Here is a 15677-nt window from a genome sequence, read left to right on the forward strand (position 1 = left end):
TTTAATCATATTAGAATAACTTTTATTTTTAATAATATTTGATATGGAAAGAAAATACAATAAAAAAATTTTCTTCCTTATTTATTTATTTTCCTTTTTACAACCAAAATCCTTTATTATCCTTTATCAAATGGATCCTAAAAATGCTTAGACAACAGTGATTACATAAACAATTAATAACTTCAAAAATGTACATTTTACCAAAATTTATAACTGAAACTATGCAATAAGCGACCCATCTGCAATTGTGACACCAAAAATAATAAAATAAATAAATAAATAAATAGAAATGTGCAACAGACGATCGGGATGAAATTAAATAGCAAAAGCAACCCTTTATTATATCGTAAATAGCAGAATTTGGACTGTCAAACACCCATTTTCAAATCACAATCCATCACTCAACTCAAAGGGGGTAAATGATACATCAAAATATTCTACAAAGAAGCAAGCTGCAGAAGCCTACCTAATAAGCTAACTCATATTTTAACTTCCTGACGGGAATGAAAGAGGTAAACCCCCAGCTAGGCTGGGGATAACAAGTTGGTACTGAAACTTGGTCAATAAGTTTTAACAGACAACAAACAACAGGGAAGTGTCGACTGGAGGTTTCGAGTGCCAAATTTGTCAGCCGTGAACCACGCTGCATAATCAAATTAGGTCCCCTTAAATTAAAATTACCCTCCAGGCAAAGTTACATTAATGTCGGTTGGTTTATTCCTTGAGTCTGCTGGGAATGACGACCAGTTATCGCCACGGAAGGATGAGGAAGACGAAAGATTCGGTCTTGTGGTAGCTGAAGTGTGCTGGTTCTGCCCCCCATAGGGTTCCTCCATCTCTACACTAGATATAGGAACAGCAGCAGTTGCTGTGGCAGTTGACAAAGACCCTGATTTCTGTTTCTTGGGCTTATGCTCGTGCTGGTTACCCATTAGAAAACTGCCCACCACAACCTGATGTACAGCATTACACACAGAATTATTACTACTATTTTTTTTTTTCATATTTAACTAAGCAATATGTGACATTTTAATCAGTTATTGCATGGGCATTCTAGAAAGAAAAAAAAAATGTGCAGTAAACTAAAATGGTAACACATCTTGAGGTGTTTTGAGTACAAGAGGATAGTAGGTGCCCATATTAAGTACAGCCTCTTCATGCGAAAAACCAACAATGATGAAGGCTAGGATTCTCCCTAGACCCTGTCTGCCAGATCAGGCACTGGCAGCGGCCTCGTATTTCATGCAGGCATTCTGCCTATGAGGTTTTGTAGTTGACCCACTAGATTTCATCTTGCAATTAGGATAATGAAACTGTGTACAAGCACGCATGCACAAGGGCAGTTCTAAGCAGAAAAGAAAGAAAGAAAGAAACAGATGACAGATACCTGCACTGGACTAGCAGCTACTAGGAGACCGGCAACTCCACCCCCCACAACACGTCCATCTGGACTTGCCAAAGAAACACTCATCCCACCAGATCGGCTCCTTGTCCCTCCACTCTCGCTGGGCATGAATGATCCAGACAACGAGAGTATCTCAAAACGACCCTGCGAGGGCACAGCAAAAGAGATGAGTCTTCTATTAAATGACTGAGCAGCAGAAAATTAATGAACACACACACACACACATAAGACAAAGCTTCATTATCAAGTAGGTAACAGCATCAGAGAAATCCAAATCACAATTTCCAATATGATGACATAAACATTGAACATTCAAAAAAGTGAAAATAAGAACACAAGTAGCTGCACTGCCAGGCGCCAGGTAAATAAGAAAAGAAAATTCAATTAATGGTTAGCACATAGATCAATACTGCACTCATATGGTGTGTAAGGCTCTGTGAGGAGAAGGGTGAGTTGAGGGATAAATGTGGCTTGAGATTGGCCAGGAGCCCAAAGGCATATCATTGGCAATATGATCCTAGATTGAAATTAGTGAACAGAGCTGATGCAGCAGATCCAACTAGCTGGGAAAAGAAAAGGACAAAAAAAACAAACAAACAAACAAACAAACAAAAAAGAGCAAGGATGATGGCTCTCTTCTACCAATCTCAACCACTGCTCACTATTCAGTCAACTGTGAGATGATAACAGTCTTGCACCCAAACCTGAGTCATCCGTTCAACTCATAGAAATAAACTCTCTAAATGTGGGGGTAACATTAAGTAGATTACAACCTCCTCAAACTAAAAACAGTCAAGCAGCATATTGTAGCTTTTACCTTTTTTTGGTTGATTGGTAAATGAAAATTTTACTGCTAGTGAGATAGGTGGCATGCAGCAGGAAAGCACCCAAAACATCACATGTGAAGCATACACACTCAGAGACATACATCCAGCACAGCAACCATCATCAGAAGGAATGCATAAACAAGTTAGAAAGAAAATCCAGCACATCCCATACACATCAACACCGCACCTCGTAGAAAGCCAAACAAAATAGACTGTCAAAACAGCCTCTAACTAAGAAACTACCCAAACATACACATGGCACACTGTAGCTTGTTATCACACAGGGAAGAGATCCAGAAAGATTTTGAAAAGAGATATGTTAAATTTTTTTTTTCCCCTGCGAGTATAAGCATGTGATACCCCGTGGAAGAAAGGCTTAAAAAGGATTAGATGTTACTACTCATATCAACAAGGTGCACCTTTCTTTTCGGGAACCTTCCCACAAGAACTTCACGGTTAAGCATGTTTGATTTGGAGTAATCTTAAGATGAGTGACCTTCTGGAAAGTTTTCTCAGGAAGTGTGTGAGTGAGGACAAAACATACTGAAAATGACATGTGTTGGTCTATGGGGCCAATCATTAGTCCGATAAGGCCCGCTCCCCTGTTGTCTGGTCCAGGTGGACGAGGAGAGACGCAGTGCTCCCTAACAGACTTAGGTTAGGGCATTACAAAATAGTATCAGAGCAATTACCCAGTCGGAAGTGTGATGAGATTCACATCGCTTGGGTTTGAAAATGTGGGTTCGCAACAAGGACATTCCATTCTATAAGTGGAGGAGAATGTGATACCCTGTGGAAGAAAAACTTAAAAAGGATTAGATATTACTACCCATATCAACAAGGTGCACCTTTCTTTTCAGGAACCTTCCCATAAGAACTCTACGGTTAAGCATACTTGGCTTGGAGTAATCTTGGGATAGGTGACCTTCTGGGAAGTTTTCTCAGAAAGTATGTGAGTGAGGACAACACACTAAAAAGAACATGTGTTGGTTTGTGGGACCAGTCATTAATCCGATAACATGTGTTGGTTTATGGGACCAGTCATTAATCCGATAAGGCCCGCTCTCCTGTTGTCTGATCCAGGCAGAAGAGAAGAGATGCAGTACTCCCTGACAGACCCAGATTGGAGTGTTACAAAGCAGGTGTGCATAATCTTCTAGATTTAAAAAGGAGCTTCAACTCCAATGGGATTCACAAGAATCACATTTTTAACATGTGTAATTCCATAATGATATTTAATTGGGGAAAATGCAAACAGTGAACAATGCATTTTGGGTCCCAACATACTATGCGCACCAAATGCAGGTGATAATATTGGTAAATATGCATATTGTGTGCTTCCTAGAAACAAAAATATGAAATGAAAAATAGCAATAGGAAGAGAGAAGTTAACACAGTTTTGAGCTCTGATGTATTATTAGGACTTTGGGTTACAAACGAAAGGCCTATTTTTTTTAGTTACTATTTTTGAGATTCACAAAATAAAACATCGTAGCTATAGATCATAGCTTTTCCCTCTTAAACATTCCAACCTCCTTATCACCATGCCTGAATTACAGGAATTATTTCTTTAATGTGTTTGAGAAGGGTGTGGTTGGGGTTTACTACAAGGATGACAACCAGCATTTCATAGATATTGTTAGATTACCACTTTACCTAAAAGCTTAAGCTCTTAGGTTGTGGGCTAACAATGTATATCAAGCTTTAACATATACTTTCCATTTTGGTTCAACCTTAAATCTAACTCCACAAAATCCTGCCTTCAATATCAAAGAAAGATCCCAGCATCATACTACCAACTAGTAGTCACAATCTCACCAATTACTAGCACTAAAATACCTAGCTCACTAGCCATGAGTATCCAGCCACCACCCAAGGTCAGTGCATTTGAACATCAATAACCCTAAACATTAGCAGCCTTTTTTTTTCCTCCACTTGTTCTCCAGCTCTAGATTTATCCAATCACTAAAAAAAAAAAGGTGAACTCTTGGTGGGGACTGAAGTTTCTAATATGTCAATGTGAACATTCAACAAAGGCAGTACTATTCTAGGAGGAAGAAATTTTCACAAGAAAGGTTACAAGTTTGAGGTACTGGGCCTAATGAAGGATGAAGATAATGTGGCGGAGGTTGCTGGGCAGCAGGATATTGATTCTTCAGGCAATAATGTTTCAGCTAATTCTCAATCAGGAGCAGGTTCAGGATCTTACTGGGGGTATTGGAATCCTTGGGGGACTGCCCAACCTCTCTTTGCTCAGGCTTGCTTCTCAAAGGGGCTGCTGTTGCCACTTGATCTATATTATAGACTTAATTTTCTTCAGCCTGATCGCAAAAAGGTGCAGTAGGCCTACTTCATGGGAGACCCAGTGGCTTTCCTCTTCTGTCCATTCTCTGATTCTTCTTGCATTTACTTCTTTGAAAGTGATGCTGCAATATCAACCACAGGTTCTCCCATTAATCAAAGAAACTTCCTCAGAATTCAAATCCATCTTATAAGAGTCCACCTGGTCTCAATATCCAAACTCCTTTTTAAGACCCCATAATATGATGCTATTCGAAACTTGCACCCTCTATTTTCCAGTGATCAAAACATGTTTAGATCATTAAGGGGTTGCACGACATGAATATCTTTGATTTTTTTGTTTGTGATTGTTTTTTCCTGACATTAGTGACTTCAGATTTGAAGGAGGACATGGAATCTAGAAACTTCTACATTCTGGCTATTATTGTAGCCATGGAACGTGTCAAGTAGCATTGACTGCAGTATTTGCTGGCAAATAGGAACGCAGTGACAGGAGTCATGGGCAATAGTATTACAAAATTATGTTGTTGTGCTCCTACCCCCCTCCCTTGGTCTCCATCTGGAACTACGAATAGGGTTTTCTTATTTTTCTCTACTGCATTGCAGGCTTAATTTTTTAGGAGTCCATTTGAAAACCCCCTAAATAAGGGGGAAGTTTGATTTCAAATAAGTTTTCCATCCAACTTTGACGTTTGGAATTTAAAATAAAATAAAATTGATTGAATTGAGGAGCTGGAATCTTCATTTTGCAAAGTAGGAAGAGGGTCGTCAGAGTGTACTCAGTCATATCCCTACTTTTATGGAAAGAGACTATTTCCTTGGACTCAAACTCATGACCAACTAGTCACAAAGGAGCAACCCTACCGTTGACCCAAGGCTCACCCTCAAATAAGATAGAATATATGAAATGTAATTTTAGTTATGCTAGGAGAAATATTAGAGAAAAGATTAAATTTTATGATCAAAGAATTAATACACAAGTAGATTATGATACCTTAACTCCGCCTATGATGCACTTAATGTCCTAATTATTTTCACACATAGCCGATCCCAATTCCGAGTAAAGGAGGAAGGTTGTGTTAGGTAGCTGACAACCAGCTTAAAATTTATCAAATCACTATGATATGAATCCTTACCGAATATTTGTTGGGATGTCCCCTACAAGCGACATGTTGCACTTGTACCACCCGGGTGTAGTGAAAAGTGGGCGAGGGTGGGCTAGGTCGTTGCCCCGAAGCAACGCACTGTGTCGACGCCTTGGTACGGTGTCAAATATGCGAGGATTCCTGCATCATTCAGGATGTGTGCAGGTAAAGAAACTAGTTTAGGAAACTAGGATTAGATGAGCAACTTAGAATATAGAGACCCTTATAGATAAAAGCATGCAAATTGTGGACACAATGATTAGAAGAAAAATTAATATAATTTGCCTTCAATAAACTAAGTGGATGGAGGAGAAAGCTAGACAAATTGATAAATCAGGATTTAAACTTTTGTACATTGGAAAAGAAAAACATAAGAATGGAGTAGGAATTATTATAGACAAAAACTAGCGTTGTTGATGTAAATAGAGAAAGGGGATAGAATTATAAAAATCAAGATGGTATAAGACCAAAAGATAATAAATATCATTAGTGCTTATGCTCCTCAAGTAGGCTTGGCAGAAAATCTTAGGAGACAATTTTGGGAAGATATGGGTAGTATTATACAAGGTATACCAGGGATTGAGAAAATATTCACCAGAGGAAATCTGAATGGACATATTGGAAGGAATAATAAAGGTTATGAGAAGATATGGATATGGAGACAAAAATGAGCCTGAGGATAAGATCTTAGATTTCATTGTGTCATATAATTTTATTATAATGAATATTTGCTTTAAGAAAGAGAAGAACACTTAATAACCTTTAAAAGTGGACAAAATAGAGGTCAAATAGATTTTTTTTTTTTAACTAGGAGGGTAGATCGTTTATCATGCAAGGATTGTAAAGTTATTCCAAGTGAAAGTCTAACCACACAACATAGAGTCCTAGTATTAGATATATACATTAAAAAATGAAAGAAAAATGATAAATTAAACTAGTGTAGAAGAACTAGTTGGTGGAACCTAAAGGGAGAAAATATAATAAAATTTAAAGATAAAATTATCAAAGATGGGGATTGGACTATAAAGGATGGAATCGATACAAATACTCTTTGGAGTAGATTGGCTAGCTCTATTAAAAGGATAACAAAATAGATTTTAAGTAAATCAAGGGAAAGATTCTTGAATAGTAAAGAAATTTGGTGGTGGGATAAAGATGTCTAAAAATCCGTAAAGAAAAAAAGAATTTGGTATAAAACATGTCAAAAATGTAGAAACATGGATAACTTTGAAAAGTATAAAGTGACGAGAAAAGATGCAAAAAATACCGTTCGTGAAGCTAAACACAGATCATTTAATAATTTGTATGATAAATTAGATACAAAAGAAGAGGAAAGAGATATTTAAACTTGCTAAAGCTAGAGAAGGGAAGAGTCATGACTTAGGAAATGTAAAATGTATAAAAAGTGAGGATGATATTGTCTTGGTTAAAGACGAAGACATAAAAGAAAAATGACAAAATTACTTTAGTACATTGTTTAATGAAAACATGGTTGAATTGAAGACGATTATTTTAGGGATTAATCTGTGCAAAGATCTCGGATTTGATCAAGTGGAGATTGCATGTGACTATGCTTTGTTGGTTCAATGGATAAATTCTGGGAAGTGCTCGGTTTGGAACTTATGAGATTTGTGGGAAGAACTTATGCTAGCATTAAGAGGCATACAGTTCAAAGTGGAACATGTTTACAGGGAGGCAAATAAAAGTGCAGATTTCTTTGCCAAACAGGGTGAATCTGGTATTTCTCGATCATATAGTTGCCAAGATGACCTTCCTCAGCAAGTTAGGGGAATGATTCGATTGAACTTGTTGGGTTTTCCTTCTTTGCGCTCATAATGTTTTGTGTTATTACACTTTTAGTGGTTTAGTTTCTTAGTTTTTTTGGTAGCTGGTGTTTGGTTTTTTGGTTTGGTTTATGTTGGTTAAGTTAGTTTTAGGGTCTTGGAATTTGCTTTTGTTGTCCCAAAGTCTCAAAATTGTAACCACGGTTTTCCACCGCCATAAGTGAGGGGTTTTCTAATAAAGTTTAGGAGGTGCCGCCCTCTTTTACCAAAAAAAAAAGTTGTTTAATGAAAACCAAATAAAAGGCTTAAACTTAGAATTGACAAATGCGGAAAAAACTAAAAATGTGAGATCTATTCTCAAAATTAGAGTTAACAAAGTTAAGTTTGCACTAAAAAAATAAAAAATGGAAAAGCTATAGGACCGGATAACGTCTCAATTAAAGTTTGGAAATACTTAGGTGATAATGGAATTATATGGTTAACTAATTTATTTAACACAATTATAAAAACTAAGAAAATATCAGATGAATGAAGGAAAAACACTTTAGTACCTATATACAAAAATAAAGGAGATATTCAAAATTGTAATACCTATCGTGTGATTAAACTTATGAGTCATACGATGAAATTGTGGGAAATGGTGGTTGAACAAAAATTAAGGCTAGAAATGAAGGGTCTCAGAAAATCAATTTGGTTTTACGCTTGGGAGATCTACCACAGAAGTTATATATCTTTTAAGAAGATTAATGGAAAAGTTTAGGAAAAAGAAGAGGGGCTGCCATATGGTATTTATTGACTTAGAAAAGGCATATGATAGGGTACCTAAGAAAGTTCTATAGTGGGTTTTAGAAAAAAAAAAAAGTGTATGTAGTAGGTATACTGATGTCATTAAGGATATGTACATTGGAGTAATGACTAGTGTAAGGGCTATAGATGGAGAAACTAGAATTTCCAAAGATCATAGGTGTGCATCAAGGATCTATTTTGAGTCCTTATCTTTTAGCTTTAGTGATGGAACAACTGATTAAGAGCATTCAAAATGAGGTTTCATGGTGTATGTTGTTTGCAAATGATATTGTATTGATTGATGAAACTAGAGGCGAAGTAGAGGCTGAGTTAGAATTATGGAGAAAAGTTTTGGAATCTAGAAGCTTTAGGATAAGTAGAAATAAGATAGAATACATGAAATGTAATTTCAGTAATGGTAGGAGGAATATTGGAGACAAAGTTAAACTTGATGATGAAGAAATAAATAGTACTTGTAGATTTCGATACCTTGGATCTACTATGCAAGCTGAAGAAGAAATTGAAGATGATGTAATGCATAGAGTTAAAGCAAGTTAGGTGAAATGGAGAAATACTTCAAGTGTACTTTGTGATCATAGAATACCCTTAAAATTAAAAGGGAAGTTTTATAGGACGACTATAAGACTAGTTATGTTATATGGCTCAGAATGTTGGGCAATGAAGAAACAAAATATCCAAAAAGTAAAAGTTGTCAATATGAGAATGCTTAAATGAAAGAGTGGTATAACACTGAAAGATAAACTAAGGAATGAATATAATCGCGGTAAGTTAGGTGTAGCTCCTATAAAAGATACGATAAGGGAGGGACGACTCAGATGGTTTGGACACTTGCAACGTATGCCACATAACACGCCAGTGAGAAAGAGTGAGTTGGTTACTATGGGGGATAGTGAAAGGGGTAGGGGTACAACTACAATAACTTGGAATGAGATAGTAAGGATTTAATAGCCTTGAAAAAGTATACACGTAAAAACATTTTTTTATACATACAACAAATACAGAAGTATAATGTGTGTGTGTGTGTGTCTGTATTAGCACTCTCAAAGGCATGGTAGGTTATAATCATATTATAAGCAAGGAAATTGAAAGCAGGTGAGTGAGAGATGATAGCCAATGCTAGCAACTAGATGGGGCATGGCTAACACAAATTTTCTTCTCTTTAGAAGTCAAAGTAACTTTTTGAATAATAATATCTTTTCTATTACAAATCATTCTATTTGGCTGCTCAATTCTCTAGAATGGTAAATTTTATTAAACAATTGAGAAGTCATGTAGATGAAGTACGTATTGTATGGAAAACATTCAGATATCAGAAAGGGCATGTACTGCTGCCTATTACAAGGTCATAAATGACGATTTGGCAGAGTTTCATCACACCTTAAAAGGGAATCTCCACCAAATATTTTCTTTCTTACTTACTAGACAGATGGCACCCTCTATATGGGTGCAATTAAAATTTAAATTTTTTAAAAAAAACCATCTAAAAATTACAGGTGATGAAATTTGAGTGGAAGAGTTCTAGAAGAACAGACATTATAGTAGCAATTTCAAATTATTTGAAATTAGCAACACACCTGACACTATTTTTTTTACAGCAAGTTTCCAATAAACATGACATCTTTCTTTTTTATTAGCCACAAAGGCTTTTTTTTTTTAAATCAGCAACAAAGATTAGGGTACTCCTCGAGAAAATGTGGGGAAAGTAAAAAGCATTCCCTTCATTATAGACAATATAAAGTTGATGAAGCTGCTTAAATAAGTAAATAACAAGAAAGCAAAAAAAAAAAAATTTATTACAAGAAAGAAAGTAATTTTTTCAATTCAATTCTGAGAAAAATAAAACAAAACAAATGTCAGCAACACTATTTTAAAAGGTGCAATCAAGGAGTTGTCTCAAGACAAGGCATGCCTAAAATAAATTGATGCATAGTTTAAAATACAAACTCTTGAAAGGCAAAAGCAGAATAATGCAATATGCACTTGCTAAAAAAGTGTGCCTTTGGTGCTTTTTCGCTTTAGGCTTACACATTTTAAGTTTGTGAATACAAGTCAGATTTGGTTAGTAAATTAGGGCTAGCAAAACCTATTCAAATATATATATGTTGAAAAGATTATGCTCTAATCTAACTGAATCTCTAGGCTCTTGAACCTAAACCTTTCCAAAACAATTGAGAGTTGCATCTTGGATTATGAATGCAACTTAAATCTTGTAAGGTTGAGGCTTACACAATAAGTTTGTGAATTTTAAGTCAGATTTGGTTAGTAAAGGGCTGATAAAATTTATTCAGATATATATGTGTGTGAGTTTAACATACAAACTCTTGAAAGGCAAAAGCAGAATAATGCAATGCTTATGCACTTGCTCAGAACATGCGCCTTTGGTGCTTTTTCGCTTGAGGCTTACACATTTTAAGTTTGTGAATTATAAGTCAGATTTGGTTAGTAAACTAGGGCTAGCAAAAACTATTCAAATATATATATATATATATATATCCTAAAAAGATTATGAAGTGTTCCGATCTAACTGAATCTCTATGCTCTTGAACCTAACCTTTCCAAAACAATTGAGAGTTGCATCTTCGGTTATGAATGCAACTTAAATCTTGTAAGGTTGAGGCTTACACATATTAAGTTTGTAAATTTTAAGTCAGATTTGGTTAGTAAAGGGCTGACAAAATTTATTCAGATATATATGTATGTGAAAGGATTAAAGCATACTCTAATCTAACAGCATCTCTAAACTCTTGAATGGTTGCGCCTAAACCTTTCCAGAACAATTGATAGTTGTATCTTGGATTGTGAACGCAATTTAAATTTTCTAATGTTATGATTATCTTTAATCATGGTTTACTCAAATGAATTTTAAGTTTTTTGGCTTAGAAATGACCAAAAAGTAGTTTACAAATTGCATTTGTTTTTTTTTTTTTTCTCATTTGTTATTTTCTTAATTGTTTACTTATTTAATCAAAGTATTTGTAATCTATTAAATATTTTTAGAGAACATAGTTTCCCAAGATGCCTTAATGCCTTGAGACTTACACTTCGCCTCGTTAAGGTCAAAACACCATGCAATATGTCTTCGCCATTTTAAACATTAATCAGCAAAAATATTCAGCAAACTTTGAACTCAGCAAGTATAACAAGACATTTGCATTTAGAAAATTTCCACACACACATACAAGAGAGAGAGAGAGAGAGAGAGAGAGAGAGAGAGATGTTAGAACCATCAAGCAGAAATACAAATGAATTACACTAATATCTCTGGAAATATGGACCAAACTAAATCTCAATGTGACATTCCAAAATTTTAATTAAATGCTCTAACTAATGGTAATATTTGATTAATAATTACTAATAAGTTTGTAGTTTAACAACATGGAAAGAGAATTATTAGTTTGAATTTTTTTTTCACCAGATGAACAAATTTTCAATGTGTATCAACTGCTTAGATAGCGTGAATCAAAACAACAAATAATACATCATACAATTCTTCAACAATGGCACCACACACAGTATAAGCAACAAGAGCATAAATGTTTTAAGAAAGTAAAGATAAAATGCAGCACCTCATATGTCAATGTGCCCCCTGAAGAATCAGGCTGACGAAGGGTGACATTTGAAATCACACCATTTGCAGAGAGAATGCATATGGCTCGAGGGCCTTGTTGAGAAAAGGATATGACCTTCATTGTAACATCCTATAACAGTCAAAAAGAAAAATTACATGAGCAGTAAAATCTAAGTTAAAAACACCCTTAAATATCAGTGAGACAGAACAGTCATCATCTTGAAGATGTATTGAAGTCCTCTTTCACCACAGTTATTTCCTAGGAAATGCATAAAGTCGTAGGTGCTTAAATAAATTTGTATAGCAATTTGGTTCATACTTCACAGTGACATCAGCATTCTCACGTATTTGTGAGACGATCAATAATCTTAAAAGAATAGAAGGAAACTGTAGGTCATGGACTATGATTTAGAAAAGGAAACATGAAAGAGGGTTTTTAGTTTAAAATTGGATGCAGCCCTAAATCTAGCTGAATAGATAAAAAGAACTCATGTAGCTGACCCTAGCATTAACAGTTGTCATTGTAGACAACGCTTCTAGTTCTGTCATTCCGCCAACACCCCCCCCCCCCCCAAAAATAAAAAATAAAAAATAAATTCTATATTGGCATATCATGGGATGCTATTCTTCCATAAGTTTCTGAGTTCCCTTTTGATTTTTCAGATAGGTACTTTGTGTTTGGTTTCTGCCACTCAAAATTTCAATGATGCAATCCTGCAATATTTAAAACCACAAACTGGAGAAGCAGAAGATTTTTCGAATCCATTGAAGAGAAGGATATATTATATAACTAAAAGAGATGCTTATCACAATAAGCATTTACCTCGCCAGAGTTAACAGTAATGATATGTGGAGTGAAATTAGCGCCAACAGAACATGCAACCCAATCACCTACAAAATAGTGTTTCTTAAAATATTAGAAACAATTAAATGGAGTCTTCTATGCTGTATTAGGTTTATTAATTTTAAAAAAAACATGAGCATAAATGTAGAATAATGCAAATAGTAAATTTGAAAATCTATCCCTACATAGTTATTGAAACCACATATACTACTACCATCTAAGTGAACAGAAAGAATCAATAGTGATAAGTGATAACATGGTTTTCCAACAAAACCTTGAAGATTACAATATATATTATACAAAACATACATAGATTTTTCTTCTAGACTTTCACGGTCAGAATTTATATGCATTAAATTCAAAAAAAAAAGTGACAACATTCCTGAAAAGGAATTAAAAAATGTTTTATCTAAATAGATAGAACATTCCTAAAAAAAGATTTTTTTTTTAAATGTTTTATCCAAATACACAAATTCAGTAGAATTCCTCATTTCAGTATTGATATGCAGTTAGATGCGAAATAGTAGTTTTTATGCGTAAATCAAGTGCATCAAAGCAAAACAATTCCGGGTTTATGGAGAAGTGAAAAACTGAACAGATGACAAAATGTTCCCAAATATTTATAACACTCCAACAAACCTGACAGTATAATGGAGATGCTATATCAGATATGGTCACCAGTTTGTTATTGGAATCAAAACCCACAAATGAATACAGAGTTATCAACGTGTAAAATATACTTGCTAGCTACGTTAATATGCAGCAACAAAGAGTTCAAAATTACGCATTAAGTGTCTGACATTTCCAGATAGCCTGGGCCAATTCTCATAGAGTATTCAATAGGCCAGCTGGCAGCTAGACTGGAAAATGAATTTGCCTTCGCTACAACCTAGAACTACTTCCTTACATATACGCCACGCCATGAAATCTATTTTGATATTTCCTGCTTCATGCAGGAAAATAATCCAACAGAATAACATGCATAAAGCAACCCTGCTAAAAGGAGGAATTTCGAAATATCTGAGCACATTCCAACAAACCTGACAGGATAACAATGATGCTACATCAAATAATGACTCTATTCTCCGCAGGGATTGCAAAGTATATCATTTTGCAATTATGACACATGAACACAGATGCACAGATGTATAGAACATGTGATCTTTCCTAATTCAGACGTACTTGGTAAGTACATAGAATCACAATAAATACAGCACAAAAAGTCAAAACCCCTGGATAACCTTAATTGCCTTCCAAAACAGTTCTAAACCAAATCAGGACTGTATAGTTTGGTAAAATGCAGAAGCAATGAATTTCCCTTTTTTTCTCCTTTCAGCAGTCGGTCAGTGAGTTAAGACAGTCCCAGATCTCAAATCTAGGTGACTTTGCCAATTACACCACTCAAGGACTTCACCATGTAAACCGACAATGGCAGCTTCCACAGGTTTTCATCCCTTCCCTGCTTTAGTATTTTCTCAGAGAAAAAAGTGAGAAATGCCAAACGACAGCCACAAGAGGAAGATTCCATCATTGAAACACCAACCCACAGTGCCCACCATCTCTTCAGAACAACCCATTTACATCAAAGATCTGAATAAGAGCATCTAACCAGAGGTCCCACAATCTACCCCGACAAGCATACTCCAAATCCCAGACACCCATTTAACATCAATCAATTAAGAGTCATTTTATTGAGAAACCAAAACAGAAAACACCCATTCTCACAAACCGCATTCACAAGGCCTTAATCTGTTCAAAAAGTTTTCAAACATAAAAAGTGTAATAAAGCAACAGAAACCACTTAAATTTCAAAAGTGTATATAACAATTAAGCTGTTCCCATTACCTGAATTCTCCAAATCCAACTTTGGCTGTTGTTGTTTGCTGGCCGAACCCGAAGGCCGCACTTTTCCGCGCTTCTCGGCCGAAAAGTCGATTACAGGTGGGACTGGCGCTGAAGAAGAAATCGGCTTCGGTGACAGCGCCATAGCCACGGTCCCATCTGGTCCGTACTTCCTAGGCCTCCCTCTCTTCTTCTTCGCAGGTGCTGTCCCCGTCGCCGGCAACGGCGACGCACTCACTTGGGTCGTTGCCGCCGGCGCTGATCCGGTGACCTGGCTAGCGATTTCGGTCCTTGGAGCTACGCGGTAGTCCGTCGGAGCATCTGATCCCACCACGGTAACCCCGCTACTACTCACACCTTCCCTTCCTTCCATACAAAAAACCCAGTAAATTTTCTAGACAACACTCATCAAAAACCCTTCTGCTTTCAAGCTCAAACCACTCCAAAATTTCATTGGAAAAAATATCTCAAAAAAATTAAAAGAACAAAAAAACAAGAACCCCACAAAAAATTTTTTTTAAAAAAAATTGAAGTTGAATCTTTAAGCAGCTTCTTGGAGTCTTCAGGAAAAAAAATAATAATATTAATACAGCGAGAAAAGCTTCCGCTATAGGCAATTAAACTTCAAAACGAAATGTTTTACCTTGATTTTATTTTATTTTATTTTTTTTTGCGCGATGGAAAACAGAGTGCAAAAACAATTTAAAATAATAAATTATAATATAATTTTCTCTTTCTCTCTCTTTTTTTTTTTTTTTGGTGCGGAAAAATAGAGTAAGATTGAGAAGACAGAAGCTGGTAAATTTTGATCTTGCTGTGGAAAATGGAAATGCCCAGATGATGCCAACTTTCTTTGGTTGTTCGGCTATTTGCGTTCCTAACTTTCCTATTACTGTCCGAATTGCAATTAAAATAAAAAAAGGGAAAAGAAAATATTTAATATTTAATATTAGTCCTTCAATAAATACATTATGCATTTATGGGAAACATAATACATGTTTTTTTTATTCAGACAACAATAGGAAAATGTGTGTGTGTTTTAATATGAATGTGTATTGATCAAGGAAGTGGCTGAAAACCGGTGGTAAATAAATATAAATAATTGCTTGCCCTTTGAAAAAGTTAATTTGGTTGCCGCAGTTGGAAGGCAATTA

The 15677-nt window shown here is 35.5% G+C and overlaps 1 protein-coding gene across 1 annotated transcript; it reads right to left on the bottom strand.

Annotated features, from left to right (window-relative positions):
- Positions 1–310: 310 nt before the first annotated feature.
- Positions 311–15402, bottom strand: LOC131164060 (AT-hook motif nuclear-localized protein 1). Its single transcript, XM_058121002.1, has 5 exons — positions 14527–15402; positions 12661–12728; positions 11836–11967; positions 1388–1549; positions 311–953 (listed from the first exon to the last, which is right to left on the bottom strand). Exons 1-5 carry the CDS (start codon positions 14894–14896, stop codon positions 678–680), a joined length of 1008 nt encoding a protein of 335 aa, XP_057976985.1. The 5' UTR covers positions 14897–15402; the 3' UTR covers positions 311–677.
- Between the last annotated feature and the right edge of the window lie 275 nt (positions 15403–15677).

This window comes from Malania oleifera, chromosome 9 (genome assembly GCF_029873635.1).
Source record: "Malania oleifera isolate guangnan ecotype guangnan chromosome 9, ASM2987363v1, whole genome shotgun sequence".
Lineage (NCBI taxonomy): Eukaryota > Viridiplantae > Streptophyta > Magnoliopsida > Santalales > Ximeniaceae > Malania > Malania oleifera.